Here is a 16,382-nt window from a genome sequence, read left to right as displayed (position 1 = left end):
TATAGAAGAACGTAGTAACCCCATCCAGAAGGTGTTTCTTTTCCTCTCTCTCTCCACACATCAAGTGCTGTTGCCAATTTGATGGTTTGATGCCTAGAATAGCAATAAGCAAGTGCTAGGAAGTATTTCTTACACCTTCACGCTGTGAAAGGGCTCCCACTCAAAAGCAGGAGGGGGAGAGAAATAAATGTCTTCAAAAACAGAAAGGAGTCTTTCCGTTCCTACTATTTCTCTATCAGTAAGAAAAAAGACAAACATGGGGGATATCAAAATCAGACAGAAGGATCTATGACACAACAAGACTTGGAAAGACTACACAACCATTATTCCATACATTTAAGTGAATTAAATAGTTATGATCTGGGATCAGGGGACATAATGCACATGAATAGCTAAAATACTTTTCCCATCCAACCTGCCCGAAGTCCACTTTTTTCTGCTGCAGTTCTTCACAACAGAGCTGGTGAAGAGTGTGAGGACTATTTCCCTAAAGCTACAGCAAGCAACATCAGAGTGTGGTCAATGAGGGAGAACACACAAACTAGAAGAGAATGCAGCAGTTTGCTTTTGCCTGAGCCTAGTGGGAAGGAAAAAATCCTGCTCCCTCTTCTCTTTTCCTTCCTGCAAAAGTCATAGAGTTCAGACTACTTTCCCCCTTTGAATTCAGTTTGAAACAACTGAAGAAAGCCAAGAACATAGGTAGAAAATAGGAGGACAAGAAACTGAGACTTTTAAAAAGCAGTTGAGAAGTAGGATGAGAGAAGGTTATTCATCACTTTCCCTGCCAAATGGAGACAGTTGGAGGATATGGCATAGGAATGGCACCATCCTCGGGGACCTCCAAAAGAACCCTTTTGTTGTACAACCAGCAGCAAGAAGACAGTTGCATGTGTCTTTGCCACTTTCCCTGCTTTCCACCAGCTAAGAAATGCTTGTGTTTGTGGTGGGAAACAGAGAAAAGGTCAGTTTGGCGGTGAGATTTTTGTCATTTCATGGTTAGTACAGAATCTTGACCTCTGCATCAACCAAACAAGTGAGTTTTGATGGTGTAAATTAGCCATGTGCCACTGTAATTCACAGGACGCCAGCCAAACATTCTGCTAAGCATAGAAAGGTGGGCAATAATGTTCAAATTAGCAAACTGAAAACCACCCCTACGTAGATGAGTGGCATGCTCTGCCTAAGAATTTAAAAGTTCAGAAATGCATACAGCACAAGAAATTTTTAAATCTAATTTGATGGTCAACTGGCATAAGTGATGCCAGCTGGTCTTCTTCAATGGTACCCCAGTTGCAGAGGTCAGCACCAGGGGCACCAGAATCCAGGGAACACCAACTCAACCAAGGATGACAACCAGCACAGTTATTTCATTCTTTCTCTCATTAAATGGTACCCTAGTTGCAGGCATCAGTATCCCAGGGGACAGTGTCCAGGGAATACCAACTCTGTCACAGGAAATTCTGTAGAAACATAGCAAGGTTTGTCAAGAGCAGCAGCATCACTGTTACATTCTGGGTGGGTTTCAAAAATACATCATTAACTGGTGGCAAGAATCCACCCATTGATACAGTATATACATAGTGTAGTTTATACATTCTTTATCAAAGGGAAAAGCTTGCTCTAATGCTCAGTTGAGTATCTCCTATCCAGAATTTTGAAATCAGAAATACTCAAGAATCTAAAAGTGTTCACATGGCTGGCTGAGATAGTGAGCCTTTTGGTTTCTGATAGTTCAGTGTACACAAACTTTGTTTCATGTGATTAAAAATATTGTATATAAAATTACCTTCAGGCTATGAGTATAAAGTGTACACAAAACATAAACAAATTTCACATTCAGACTTGGGTCCCATCTCCAAGATCTCTCATTAAGTATATACAAATATTCCAAATTCCAATCAGTCTATCTATCTGAAATCCAAAACACTTCTTGGTACCAGCATTTCAGAGACTCAACCTGTATTTTTTAAATAAGACAGTTGGACAGCCACATAACCTCTCTAGAAGATCAACCACTAACTGCTCCAATTACCAATTCACAATTATTTCCTTGCCTCTAGAGATTGTACAACATGCCATAAGGAGAAATATGCCTTCCCTTACAGGAGCAGAATACATGAGTAGCAAGTTAAACTATCACACTACACATGGAGAGCCAATCTCTCTCCATTAGAAAGGTCACCTCCAATGGATCTGGAGAGAAAATCAAAATACATGCCAAAGAAATACCTCCAGAGTTAAATGCCTCTTTCACTCATAACCTTGGCTCCTGAACATAGACACTGATGGTCCTAGATGATAAATTGGATTTGATGTAAAAGAAGAAAATCATGACAATGCCTGAAGTGAACATTCCAGTCTCTTGGATGGCACCCAAAGGGAATCACACACATACCCTCACCGAGAGAAAAGGAAGGACATCTATTTATAGAGAACCTATGATGGCAACCCAGTTAATCCAATGAAGAAAGAGCAACATAGCTCCTTTGAGACCAACAAATAAACATCTGTGGGAGGGAGGATGCATATGATCAGGTGCAACTTCTATTCAGAAGAAGTTACACTACAAACAATTGGTTCAGTCTATGGGTGCCAGAGAACTTGCATTTTTAGAATTTATTTCAACCCCCCAAAAAGTAAGGAAGAGGCATGACACAAGAAACAGACGTAACTAGGATTGACCACATTATATTAACATTAACCAGAAGACCACATAAGCAACTGGTTAAGGACATTCAGAACCAAAGTTGGTAACATGAGAGATACACTCGCTTCTTAGGCCCACATCAGTGCCACAGGGGGTATATTTCACATCACCCAAGGCCCGATAAACTCACAATGCCTAATGGGTCCAGAATGTTTGTTCCAAAGACAACCCTTTGTCCCCTATTTATTTATGGCTTTCATAGACTTACAAAGACTCACTTATGAAATCTGCCAACACCAAATACAATACATAGCATTGCTCATTATCAACCAAGATATCAGATACTGGAATGACCGGGAACAACATCTCCTCTCCAGTTACATCTCTGCTGGGTTAAGCTTCAACATCCTCCTGCATCATACCACAGGCAGATGCAAAATGTAGGTTGTCTTTCAGCAAGCACCTTCTATGATACATAACCAGTGGAAGTCAAAGACAGTCCTTGTCAGCGGGATGATGAATCTATTCCAAGTCTTCATTCCAACTTTAAAGGAACTAGCCAAAGAAGCTTTAGGACCTTTAAAAGTCAGAGAAAAACCCAGGATACACTAATTTACCCATTGACACTGGAGCTCTGAGTTGCTACTCAACAAATCATGGGACAGTTATAACTGCTTGCTTTGGCTCAAGCCTGCTCAGAGACACTTCTCTCTTCATACATCTTAACCTCATCAGATACCATTATCAGAAAGCCAGGTGTCCACACTTCTGTCCATCCAGACCCAGTCAGTATGCCTTCTTCACTACAAGCTTTGTCAAGTAAGGAAAGGTCAGGCCTACCATTTTCATCTTGCCGCTCTTTGTGCCCACGAAAGCCAACGAGTGGTTCTTATAGACGTAAGCAATGACAGATGTCATCCTATCCCGGTCCTCCGTGAAGATGGGAATCCCTCGCACCATCTCAGATACTCCAAGTGGGGCATTCATATCCAGGCCACAGAAATTATCATCAATCGTTAACAGCTGCAGCAGAAGAGAAGAGAGAGAAATGGCATGACAGGACACACTAGAATCATAGAGCTAGAAGAGACCCCAAGAGCCATCCAGTCCAACTCATAATCAAACCATCCCTGACAGATGGCCATCCAGCCTCTGTTTAAAAACCTCCAAAGGTGACCTCACCACTTTCCAAGGGAGAGTGTTCCACTGTCAAGAATGAAAAGGCAGGGACCAATCACCCCAGAGAATGTTGAATCACTGATTCAACCCTTTGGGACTCAGGGGATCTGCAGTTGTCCAAGAAGACCAATAACTTGCTCTCCAAGAAGATCTCCTGCTCAGTAATAGCTATATAGACCAGTGGTTCTCAAATGGAGGTTCTTCAGATGTTTGGGATATTTGCATGTGTATCTATGTGTGTTATTAAATTGCAAGTACAGTGGGCCCTTACTATCCACTCATGTTCATTGATTTATTTATTCATTCCATTTTTCAATGCCACCTTCCTCCCAGAAAGGGACTTAAGGTGGCTCACAAGGTAAAAGCATTTTTAAAAAACTTTACAGTAAAAATTTAAAAACAGCAAAAATCATCTAATTAAAACATAAAATTAACATTAAAATCATAAAAACAATTGGAAAACTAAAAAAACACACCAGACACTCCATATAAAACCACCCCGTCACAATTATTACATTAAAAACCTGCCTAAATAAAAACATTTTTGCTTGCCAAAATCCCATGGATGCTTGAGTCTCATAACAGGTTGAATCTCCCTTACCCAAAACATTTGGGACCAAAACTATTTTGATTTTGGGTTTTTTTTGGGGGGGGGGATTTTGGAATGGTTGTAGATATGTAATGAGATATCTTGCAGACAAAACCCAAGAAAGAAGTCTACTAAGGTAAATTATTGGTTGCTAAACAGTAGAAGCCCAAAAGATATACTCCCCAGCAATCTTCCAAAAATCAAAAAGGGCTGGAAACGTCCAATGGATATGATGTATAAAAGAGATAAAAGCTGCACCTACACTGTAGAAATAATGCAGTTTGACACTAATTTAACTGCCACGGCTGCTTCCCACAGAAACTTGGGATTTGGAATTTGGTGAGGTCCCAATATTCTTTGGCAGAGAAGACTAAAGTTACTGCAAAACTACAAATCCCACAACTCCATAAGATGTGACTACATCAATTAAAGTGGGGTCAAACTGTATTATTTCTACCATGCAAATACATCCTTACTGACTATTTTGGCCAGGGTTTTCTTCCTACAACAGTGGGACCTGTCCAAGCTGGCCCTTTCCAAAGGCACCATTACATCACAGCCTTCTGCAAATCTCTGACCTTTCTAGTTCTAAGACAAAGAACTCCTGGAGGAAACCTTCACTTGGGATTTTAAAATCTCAGGGTCCTTAGGTACAGCTCCCTTCAATGGCTGCCCACGCTGTTACCTTTGGATTCACCAAGCACAGGGAGGGTTCCTCTGTTGGCTTGGCTATCCATCAAGGTGCCTCCAGCTGCCCCTGGCATGGTGGTGTTGGGATGGGTTATTGGGCTTCACAGTTTCCAAAGTTGCACATTTGAAAACATATCATCAAGCAACACTGGAGTGCTTCCTTTTCTCTCTTTTAAATCATCCTCCTGGCCACCTCTTCCAAGATAGCCTGCTATAGCCACACTTACTCCCACCTGTTGCAAATTACCCACCTGAGCCCAACAACCAGGTGATTTGCATTTCTCTCACTCAGCATTTCTGCCTCCCTTCCTGACTGATCTAGAAGGTTTTCTTATCCCTCCAGATTCCCTCCAATGCCCCAGCTGTACCTTGATAAGTCCAAGGTGATCAGATCCCCTCCTTTTCCAGGACATGTCCTACCTCTCACCCTTCTGTCCTGGAGTAATTCTAAAATGTCCTCTGTTATGAGCATGACTAAGAGGCATGAATTTATATTCTTTGAGTGTTTTTAGCTTTTATTTGGTAATGCTGTATTTTGCCAGTACCGCAATCCCAAAGTTGTGAGTTCGATCCCAGGGTTGACTCAGTCTTCCATCCTTTTGTAGGCCAGTAAAATGAGTACCCAGCTTAGAATCATAGAATTGCTGAATTGGAAGGGACCACAAAGGCCATCCAGTCCAACCTCTGCCATGCAGGAACTCTCAATTACGACTCTAAGTTTAATAAAATAATATACTAATAATAATATATAAATAATACAATAATAATAATTGTTAAACCTGCCTTTCCCTGTCTGGATCAAGGTGGGTAACGCATAAGAGAAAACAATAATATCAAAAGTATTCAAATTGGTCTGAAGAGAAACAATTTAGGCACGCGGAGAGTGAAATTAGGGGATCAGTTTGGGAAGGCCCGCCGGAAGAGATCTGTTTTTATTGCCTTCTTAAAGGCCTTGAAAGATGTTAGTTGGTGGATCTCATCCGGCAGATCATTCCAGATTTTTGGAGCGGCAGCAGCAAACGTCCTCTGGGAGATAGTTACTAGTCTAGTTCTCTGTGACTGTAGTAGGTTCTTCCCTGAGGACCTGATAGTGCAGAAAGGATTATATGGGAGGAGGCGTTCCCTCAGGTAAGCTGGACCCAGGCCATGTATACCCATCAGATGGCCATCCAGTCTCTGTCTAAAACCTCCAAAGAAGGAGACCCCACCATGCTCCAAAGAAGCGTGTTCCACTGTCGAACAGCACTTGCTGTCAGGAAGTTTCTCCTAATGTTAAGGTGGAATCTCTGTTCCTGGAGCTTGCATACATTGTTTTGTGTTCTAGTCTCTGCAACAGCAGAAAACAAGCTTCCTCTATCTTCAGTGTGACATCCCTTCAAATACTTCAAGAGGGCTATCATATCACCCCTTAAGCATCTCTGCTCCAGGCTTCTCCTGCTCCCTAAGTCTTTCCTCATAAGGCATGGTTTCCAGACCCTTCACCATTTTAATTGCCCTTCTCTGGACATGCTCCAATTTGTCAACATCCTTTTTGAATTATGGCTTGTGGCTTGTTGGGAGCAATTGGCTTACAGATTGTAAACCACTTAGAGAGTGCTGAGTTCACTATGAAGCGGTATAGAAGTGCAAATGCTAAATGTTATTGCTCATATCCTACATTTTTCTTGCAATTTGCAGTGCCTTGTCCTCCTTTGTGGTTGGGACATCTGGTCACCCTGGGTGAACCCCTCCAGCTTCTTATGTCATCTGCTTATAATCAGTAATGCTGAATTTTGTATCAGTGACTTTGACTTCAGCGTACCCTTGAGCCTAATTTGGCGAAGACCTGAATGGATCAGGCATCTCTGGAGTAATACATTCCCTCTCTAGCCAAGGGGGTTCAGGACTGAAGTCAACACTTGAACCTTGGCACCCAACCCTTGACAAGTGAATTAAAGTGCCCTTGGCCCACCAGTGTCTTCCTCATTCCTAGGGCTGCCAGATCTTTCTTGCAGCAGGGATGAAAATGTTAACATTATTTCTTACTGGCTGTGAGAACAAAATATACAAGCACTTACATCCCTACACTATAGCTTCTATAAATCAAACTTTGGCGAGGTATATAACTATCAAGGCAGCTCTCTGTTTCCAACCTAGAAACTAGAAAGAAAACAGACAGCTTTTTTTCTAGAAAATCTAGTGGATCCAGAAATTGAAGGAATCTATGTATCTCTAGGGATCAGATACACATCAACTATGCCAGTTTCCAACTTTCTTTGCTACTGAAATCAATGGCCATTCGTGGTGTCCCCCCTGGTAGGGAAATGTGAAACCTACCCTTTGTCTTGGAAGTCCATGAGCTTTCACTTCCAGGTTCTATGCATCAAGAAGTTTTACTAGTCGTTTCATTAACCTGCCACACTACAGAAATAGAATTGTTTGCCACCACTTTAATTGCCATAGCTCTATCCTGTGGAACCCTGAGATTTGTAGTTTGGTAAGGTATTCAGCCCATTCTGTCAGGAAACTCTGGTGCCTCACTAAACTACAAATCCCAGAATTCTGTAGGATAGAATCATGGCAGTTAAAGTAGTGTCAAACTGGTTTATTTCTGCAGTGTGGATGTATCCTTAGTCAAGGTTTCCTTCCCTCAGGCCTATAACAGTGGGTCTTGTCCAAAGTGGCCCTTGATCCAGTTTTCATGGATTATCCTCAGTTGGGAGAAGAGAGTGAAGATACTCCCATATGGAAAGGCTGAGCTCCTACCAAAAGGAAAGGGCTGTGTGAAAATCTCTAACCCACATAGTAAAGTAACAGCTTACTACAATTTGCAAAGTTTTGTTGTAGCTGCTGCTGCTGCAACTTGCACAGACTCTCCAAGGGAGGCCTTCATTCATTCATTCATTCATTCATTCATTCATTCAATTTGTATACCACTTTTCTCCCAGAAAGGGACCTAAGGCGAATCACAGATATAAACACTTAAAAAACTTTACAATAAAATGTTACAAAACAATTAAAATCATCTCACTAAAAACAGTATAAAATTACATTTAAAATATACAAAAGTTCAAAAGCATAACTAAAGCATACAGATATGCATTGACTTAGTCAGCCTACTCTTTCCTTCCCACTTGCTGTGGCACCAGGGCTCACCCTCCACTCTCCTCTGCATCCACTCTTCTGGGTAGATTAAATGTTCATTACCCTGATTCCCTAAGCAGACGAGCTACTATGGTTGGTATATGTAATGCATAACACTTAAAGGCATTTCAGGGGTCATCTCTAGATCTCAGTTTTGGCCTCTGAAAACTCAGGGCCTGGGAGGATCCTAAATTGACAACCCTGTCCTCACATTGGATTTCAAGTCTGATAATGGACACTAGATTGGAAGCTGAGGTATGGGATTGCATCCTAATTGCATGCCAGATGTCACTCCTGGAAGCATCACAGTGGTTACTCTGCAATTACATGCCACTATGTACAAGCGACAATGCAGTTCCAGCCACTTTACCAATTACAGGGGAATTGCAATCCTGAAGCTAAGAGGTTTTCCTCTCAGATGTAATTTGGGCAAGAACAGAGGAGAGAATGAAGTTGCTCAAATTTACTATCACTTGTGTCTGCCGCTGTTTTGATTGTTATTATTTTATTGTGTGTGCATGTGTGTTTTTGACAGATCACGGCTTAGTGTCAAGTTTCCAGAGAGCCAGGGAATCTTAATGCACCGCAGACTTTGTTGCCTGCCTTTGCTACTACCACACTTCCCAACACATGGCTTCAAGCAATAATACGACGTGCACCCTGCATCATAAAATGTGTAATTTCCTGGAGGGAAGGCTGCATCTCTTCTACACCAAAGATTTCCATCCTGGTGCTTCAAACAGGCCTTTGCATGGTTAAATTTCAGGAGCAAAAGTAGATATTGTTATTTATTTTTCCAGGAAGAAGTAGGCTCTTTGGATACATTTGATCTAAAGCGCCACAGTTGACAGGATATGTACAAATTTGTAGCAGATTTGTACCAGTCTTGCTGCCACCATTGCTTTGCCCCCAACAAGATTCCTAGGAATTATAGGGCCTGAACAGACAGGCCAAAATAAAGCTGCTTCGAGTCACTTTGGAGGTATGCTGTTTAAATGACACACGCATCTTAAGAGGCCAGAAGCCGTGCCAAAGCTGTGCTCCAGTCCTTAGGACTGCAGCATGGCTTTGATGCAGCTTCCGACCATTTAGGATGCATGCATCATTCAAACAGCCTACCTCCAAAGTGACCCGAAGCAGCTTTATTTTGGCCTGTCTGTTCAGGTCCATAGTCTGGCAATGTGCTAAGAACATTTTCTCAGAGAAACTTTCTTATCCTTATAGAACTGCAGTTCCTATTGTTCCCTGAAGAACAGAGACAGCTTTTAAAACAATTCTAGTATGGATGCATAGATGTGGGACTTGTTATTTTTGCTAAGACATGAAAACAATTTTACTTTGATTTAGATTTCCTGCATGGCAGGGAGTTGGACTGGATGGCCCTTGCGTTCTCTTCCATCTCTATGATTCTATGATTCATTTAACCCAACAGAGCTGACTTTAGAGATCCATGAATCATGCATCTCATGAGACTGTGATCACTCTTGAATACTCTGGTTATAATTTATGGCAACACAGAATTCTTCCTGTGGTTTCTGCAATAACTAACAACAGACTAACATATCTGCTCTTTTGGAACCATCTTTTAGTACTGAAGAAGATGTTCCACCAGGTCCTCAGAAAGATGACCATATTGAGTAGGTATCTTTCTTCTCTACCCTGCAGCCCTACATTCACTTTCTGCAGTAGGTAGCCAATATGATTCTTGGCTACATCAATAGAAATATAATGTCTAGAATCTAGAGCAGAATAGAGTATTACTATTACTTCTATCAATCTAGACTCTAGATTGATGGAAGTAATAGTAACACTCTATTCTGCTTTGGTCAAGTTTCACCTGGAATACTGTGTCCAGTTCTGGACACTACAATTCAAGAAGGATATTAATAAGCTGAAGCTTGTCCAGAGGAAGGTGACCAACATGATAAAAGGTCTGGAAACCATGCCCTATGAGGAGTGACTTAGAAGGTGAGTATGTTTGGAGAAGAGAATGTTAAAAGGTGACATGATAGCCATGTTTAAATATTCGAAAGGACATCATACTGAAGATGGAACAAATTTGTTTTCTGTAGCTCCAGAGAATAGGACACAGAGCAATGGATTCAAACTACAGGAAAAGAGGTTCCAGCTCAACATTAGGAAGAACTTCCTGATGGTAAAAGCTGTTCAGCAGTGCAATATGCTGCTTCAGAGAGTGGTGGATTAAATGCCTTCTTTGGAGGCATTTAAACAGAGGCTGGATGGCCATCTATTGAGAGTTCTTGGATTGTGTATTCCTGCATGGCATGGGGTTGAACTTGATGACACTTAGACACATCTTAAGACTATGAAATATATATATTGTCAGGGATGATGGGAGTTGTGGCTCTTCACCTGGCCTGGAGCTCACCACCTGGTTGTGCACCACGCTGACCAGTTTTGGCCAGTTGTTATATCTTTGCAAGAGTTGCAGAGAACAGGCTGAAGACCCCGACAAACTCTCCAAGCCTTCTCACTCTTGCTTCCACAGAAGTCTTCACCCTTCTTCACCAGGGTCCTGCTGGTTCTTGTAGCTTCACCCAAGACACCAGACAACTCAGTAGTCTTATATAAAAGATCTACTTTATTCTACTATATACACAGCTCCAAACAATACTCAACTCCTCTCTCTCCAATCCACTCAACAATCCACTACTACCCACAAAATGCACTGGGATCTATAGTCATTATTATAGCCATATCATGGCACCACCTACTGTTTTCTGTTTCCACCCAGTAGGCGTGTACAACATTCTCATTGGTTCTCCTTGTTCATCCCACAATTAATGATTTCATCATCTCAGCCTTGACCACTTAACAATTGTCAGGTGTGTTCAATTATCCACTTTGCAATTCTTGTCCTTGGCACTCAGTACTTGTTAATTGTATTACTATTCACACCTGTGTGGTTCTCCATTGGCTTCTGCTGAGTCACTCTGACTCTCACATACATCTTTTATTTCTCTTACTGTATAACCCATGTTGCTTTTTCCTTAACATATATATCCCTACAGCTCCCAGTGGTCACATTGGCTAGAGAATGCTGGGAGAAGTAGTCCCAAAAAATCAACTTTTGCAAACTGGAAAGGTTAGGAAAGGTTAGGGTTAGTAATTGCACAGAAAGCTACATGAAGAAGAGAGATTAAGGGTAGATAAACAAAAAAAAATAATATTTAAGGATTAATGATTACAATATAATCTGGCAGCTCTGCATCCCTTGTGGATCAAATTCACTGAATCCACCCCAACCAATTATTTGCCAAATCCTTTAAGACAGACCCCTAGCTATGAAGGCACCATACACAGAGCCAGCCAACAAGAAACAAGTGGCTTCCATATTCTTGGGGTGGAAAATTCATCCTGGTCTTTTAGATACAGTGGAACTTTGGCATCCACTGGGGTTTGGTACTAGTACCCCTTGTGGATGCCAAAAACAATGGATGCTCAAGTCCCATTAGATATAATGGCATAGTGAAGTGGTGTCCCGTATATAAAATAGCAAAATCAAGGTTTGCTTATTGGAATTTATATTGTGAAAAATATTTTCAAGCTGTGGATGGTTGAATCTGTGGATCAGGAATCTGCGGATACAGAGGGCCAACTGTATTTACAGTTTGGATTAAATCATAGAGTAGCTTTACTGCCCTTTTGGCATGGAAAATACCACTCATCCTTGGTGCCAGCTTTACCACTGGGCAGAGTCAGGATGTCCCGTCAGGTGGCAGAAGGTGGAGGCAAGGTGTTGGAGGACAGAGCTATCTATGCCCCATCTCTTGCCCTGTATCCCATAAGCTAGCCTATTCACTGGGTACATTTCATTTTGGGGCACAATTGAAAGTGCTGGTTGTTGCTTATAATTCTGGGAACTGTAGTTTTGTGAGACATTTAACCTCTATCACAGAGCTCTGGTGCCAAAATGAACTACAATTCCCAGGATTGCCTAGCACTGAGCCAGGGAAGTTAAAGCGGTCTTGAACTGGATTATTTCTGCAGTGAGTTTCAGATCTATGCTACCCTTTGCTAGCTTTTCTAATGTTTTCTCAAAGACCAAGCAAGGTCCTTTTGCCTGAGCATTCCCCCTATAACTGACCCTTTTCATCATACTGAACTTCAGTGCAAACTTCAAATTCTAACTCCATTTAAAATCATCTGCAAAAGACACAAGGACCATCATTTCCAATCAATGCAACAGAAGCACAGAATCCTTGAAAGCATGCCCTGGTGCATCAGTCAGCCTGGCACTATGGGAGCTTTTGCCAGAAAAGCAATTATCGTAATTATTATTTTGTGTTGCAGGCAAAATTGCAACTTAGGCACCTAAGCCCCACACCGCATGTGACAACGGTGCTGGATATTTGTTTAAAATAACAATCACAGAGAATGTTCTGTTTTGTATTTCTAGGGTACAGTGGTCCAAAGTTCCCAGGACAATTGGCAAACATCAATTAGTTAAACTGGATAGGCAGCTGAAACACAGTAATGACACAACAACAGCCAATTAAGGTTGCAATTTTGTACACACTTCCTTGAGAAGCAGGGGCATCTACACTGCAGAAATAATGCAGTTCTTTAAGTGCTGGAGCTCCACCCTCTGGAATCCTGGGATTTGTAGTTTTGCAAAGTCTTTTCCCTTCTCTGAGGCCGGTGCCTCACAACACTAGAAATTCCACAGTTCTGAAGGATGGAGCCATGGCAATGAAACTGGTGTCAAACTGCATTATTTCTACAGTGTAGATGCACCCAGTCTCATCAAATGCTGTGGCAATTACTTCTGAGCAAATGTGATAGTATGGGACCATTAAGACTTTTTCCTGACCAGCTGGGTTGCATCTGCACTGCAGAATTAGTACAGTTTGACACTGCTTTAACTCCCCTGGCTCATTGCTAGGGAATTCTGGGATTTGTGATTTTGTGAGATATTTAGCCTGTTCTGTCAGAGCGTTCTGGTGCCACAAGAAACTACAAATCCCAGGAATACATAGGATGGAAGGTAAAGTGGTGTCAAACTGCATTCATTCTGCAGGGTGGCAGTAACCCAGGTGTGTCATACTGATTTCTGTGGGATTTTCTCCTATGTAAATATATGGAGCCATAAGTGAGATATGTCCAAGACATGTCTGTTTAATGTGATTGTGCACTAAAGACGGAACGAATATTTGAAAATATTTGCAAAGTGCCCCAAAGATCATGTTTTTGAGTATTGAGAAGCCCTGTCAGGAATCTTAACTATTCAGGACTTATACTGTGCTAAATCTGCCCATGGTTCTTTTACACAGAAAACACCATTTTCTGCACAGAAAATAATAATTCCATGCAGAAAATGCTGTAACTGAGAATTAGTCTGTGCAAAAATCACACATGGTTGCGTTACATTTTTAAAAAATTGTTTTCTATGTGAACATTTTATTTTATGCACAGAAAATAGTCCAACCATGTGTAATTGTTTTGCGGTCTGAACCCTGAATTGCGAATAGGCTTTGAAAACTGTACAATTGTCAAAGATTTTCTTGCAGTGGGGAGGGGGGTTGTTAAAATTATTTACTTCCTTCATGAAGAAATTTCATGAACTTGGAAGAAGACATTTCTAGCATAAGCTTTCATGGACTTGATTCCAAAATCTCTGTAGCTCTGTTTGTGCTCTTTTTGTTCTCAGATAAGCCAACATCACAGCAGCTCATTCTAGCCCTAATTCCCACAGATTTCCAAAGATATCTGCCAAGATGGTATGTGTATGTGCATAAAGGACATTGAACAAGTCAAGTTCCTGCTTGTCCAGCCTCTTCTCCAGATGTCACAGCCCTGGGTCATCAGAGTGGTATTTGGTTTGACAACTGGCACTAAATCCAGTTGAACCCATCGCCGCATGGCTGAACAACACGATTACTGTTCCAATCCCGCCACACTGCAGCCCCCGGACCAACGATGCTTTAAATAGCATCCAAAATCATGCTGCGAATAGTCTCGGAGAATTTGCTCCTGGCTCTTTAACTCTCCATTTCATTTGCTTTTAATTTGATTTATTTGTGGGTGGGTGGACGGATGGGGGGGGTGCGTGGTTTTGAGCCGAAGAAGAACATCTTACGTAACTCTTCCCTCCAGCGTGCCAAGTTGCAAAGTGGCATCGAGGCAAGGCAAAACGAGGTCGAGAGAAATGTAGAAACAGCGGCCTGGAAGAGGAGGCGGGAAACCGCAAGGCCGGGCCACATGTGACAAAACCTAGTGAACCACATAGGAAAAGAGCCGGGGCCCCTTGTAGCAATGCCATGCGCTGCCTTGGCAGTCGACTCCTTCCCAATGCAATCAAATCCGACGGGAGGCGTACGGCAAAGGATTTCCTTGCAGCTGCCCAAGGAAAGCTTTGAATCACTCTGGCAGAGAGGGAAGGTTAAAGAAAAGAGTCGGCCAAAAGTTCACTCTCTCTCCATTCTCTCTGGTCTCAGAGGGTGAAGTTCACCTGCAAGATGAACCGATTAGGAAGGCTTTCCCGGCTCTAGGTGCCCCAGGGTGATGGGCCAACTGCATACAAAGCAGGCTTAATATAGACTCCAGAGAGAGGGCTGTGCAGAGCTGGATTTTGCCTGAAATATCTCAGACACAATAGCGGCAGTCAGATGCCCGGGGCCCTATTCCTCCCTGAATGGGCACACTGTATGGGACTGGGGTCAAGGAGCAAAACAAGACAGCAAGGCCTGATGGGGCTTTATGGGGAGGGGGAAAAGGTTGGCAAGTGTCCAGTTAAAATGACACGAGAGGCTTTTCTCCTGCGCAGCATGGCTAGTTTGGCCACATCTCAAGCCACAACTGAAGTCTATTTATGATGGATATTTTCAGGGATGTAGAAGGGATGAAGGCAAAATGCAAATATTCCCCTGCCCCCCCCCCCCCATTAAATGGTGTCACCCCAAATGTAATGTTCTTTTAGTTCTCCATTTCTAGCATGGTATTAAGGTCAAGGAGCCAGGGAGGCATAGCGATTTGAGTGCTGGACTGCAATTCTGGAGACCAGGGTTTGAACCCCAGCTTGGCAATGAAACCCACTGGCTGACTTTGGGCACGTTGCACTCTCTCAGCCTCAAGGAAAGGCAATGGTAAACCTCCTCTTAACCAATCTTTCCAAGAAACCCCCATGATAGGGTCGCCGTTAGGTTGCTGTAAGTTGGAAACAACTTGAAGGCACACCACAACAAATTAAATTAAAACTACAGCTAATCATTGAGAAGGACAATTTAGGCCTCCAAAAAAAAGGGACAGGGAAAAGTGACCAAGGGAATACATCAAATGGAAAACTTCTGCACTGTAGAAATAATGCAGTTTAACACCTCTTTAACTGCTATGGATCAGTACTATGGGATTCTGGGATTTGTAGTTTGATACCTAGCGATGGCCCATAGTGGTGCTATTAATGCATTATGCGTTCAATTTGTGAATCACAATTGCTCTCAGCTTGTGATTGAAACACAAACACAGAGGGATAACATATTTCTCTGTTTGGAAATTCAGACAGAAACCTTAGCTAAAAGGGCTGTTCCCACAGCAAGGTGAAATTAGTGGATTACTCCTTTGATTTACTTATGGAGACAAGAGAAGTAACATCTCATCTAAGTTACCTCCTTTCAGCCAGAAGAGCAGAGTGGAGGGTGACTCCTGTCACCATGTCCATTGAGAAGAAAGGAGGAAACTAGTTTAGTAAAGACATATTCCCACTGAAAAATCTTGACAAATTGCAGCAACAAATCAGATTAGTCTTGCACAATGTGGCAAGTTTGCTGATCTGATAGTGAAGCTGTTAATTTGCATCCTTTCATCTTGCCTGGAACTAAAGCCACTAAACAGGAGCATTTGCAGCTCCATAAGAATTGGAGACTCTAGGCCAGGCCTTAAAATCTCACAACCCTACTCTGCAGACACACCCCATCGCTATACGTCCAAAATATTTTCAAAAATCCTTATTTCCATGAGAGAGGTTGCCCTGATTTATCAGCCTCCATGAGTGTTCTTGCCTTTAGCATGGGAACCAGACAAGGGATGCCTTTTCACCCCATTTTGGAGTCAATAATTGTGCAAATAAATGTCTTTTTCCATTATAAAGCCACGCACACCCACAAAGAACGGGACCGCCTTACTGATGAGAAAGCT

The 16,382-nt window shown here is 42.1% G+C and overlaps 1 protein-coding gene across 2 annotated transcripts in view; it reads right to left on the bottom strand.

Moving 5' to 3' along the window:
- PLXNA4 (plexin A4) overlaps positions 1–16,382 on the bottom strand; it is a 611,693-nt gene that overhangs the window by 537,497 nt on the left and 57,814 nt on the right. For both annotated transcript variants that reach the window (XM_042470005.1, XM_042470006.1), the window contains exon 3: positions 3,488–3,670. In XM_042470005.1, coding sequence (XP_042325939.1) covers positions 3,488–3,670 — 183 coding nt within the window. The remainder of the gene's footprint in view (positions 1–3,487; positions 3,671–16,382) is intronic.

The sequence above is a fragment of the Sceloporus undulatus genome, chromosome 5 (assembly GCF_019175285.1).
Source record: "Sceloporus undulatus isolate JIND9_A2432 ecotype Alabama chromosome 5, SceUnd_v1.1, whole genome shotgun sequence".
NCBI classification, from domain to species: Eukaryota; Metazoa; Chordata; class Lepidosauria; order Squamata; family Phrynosomatidae; genus Sceloporus; species Sceloporus undulatus.
This window is presented reverse-complemented; position numbering and strand designations above follow the sequence as displayed.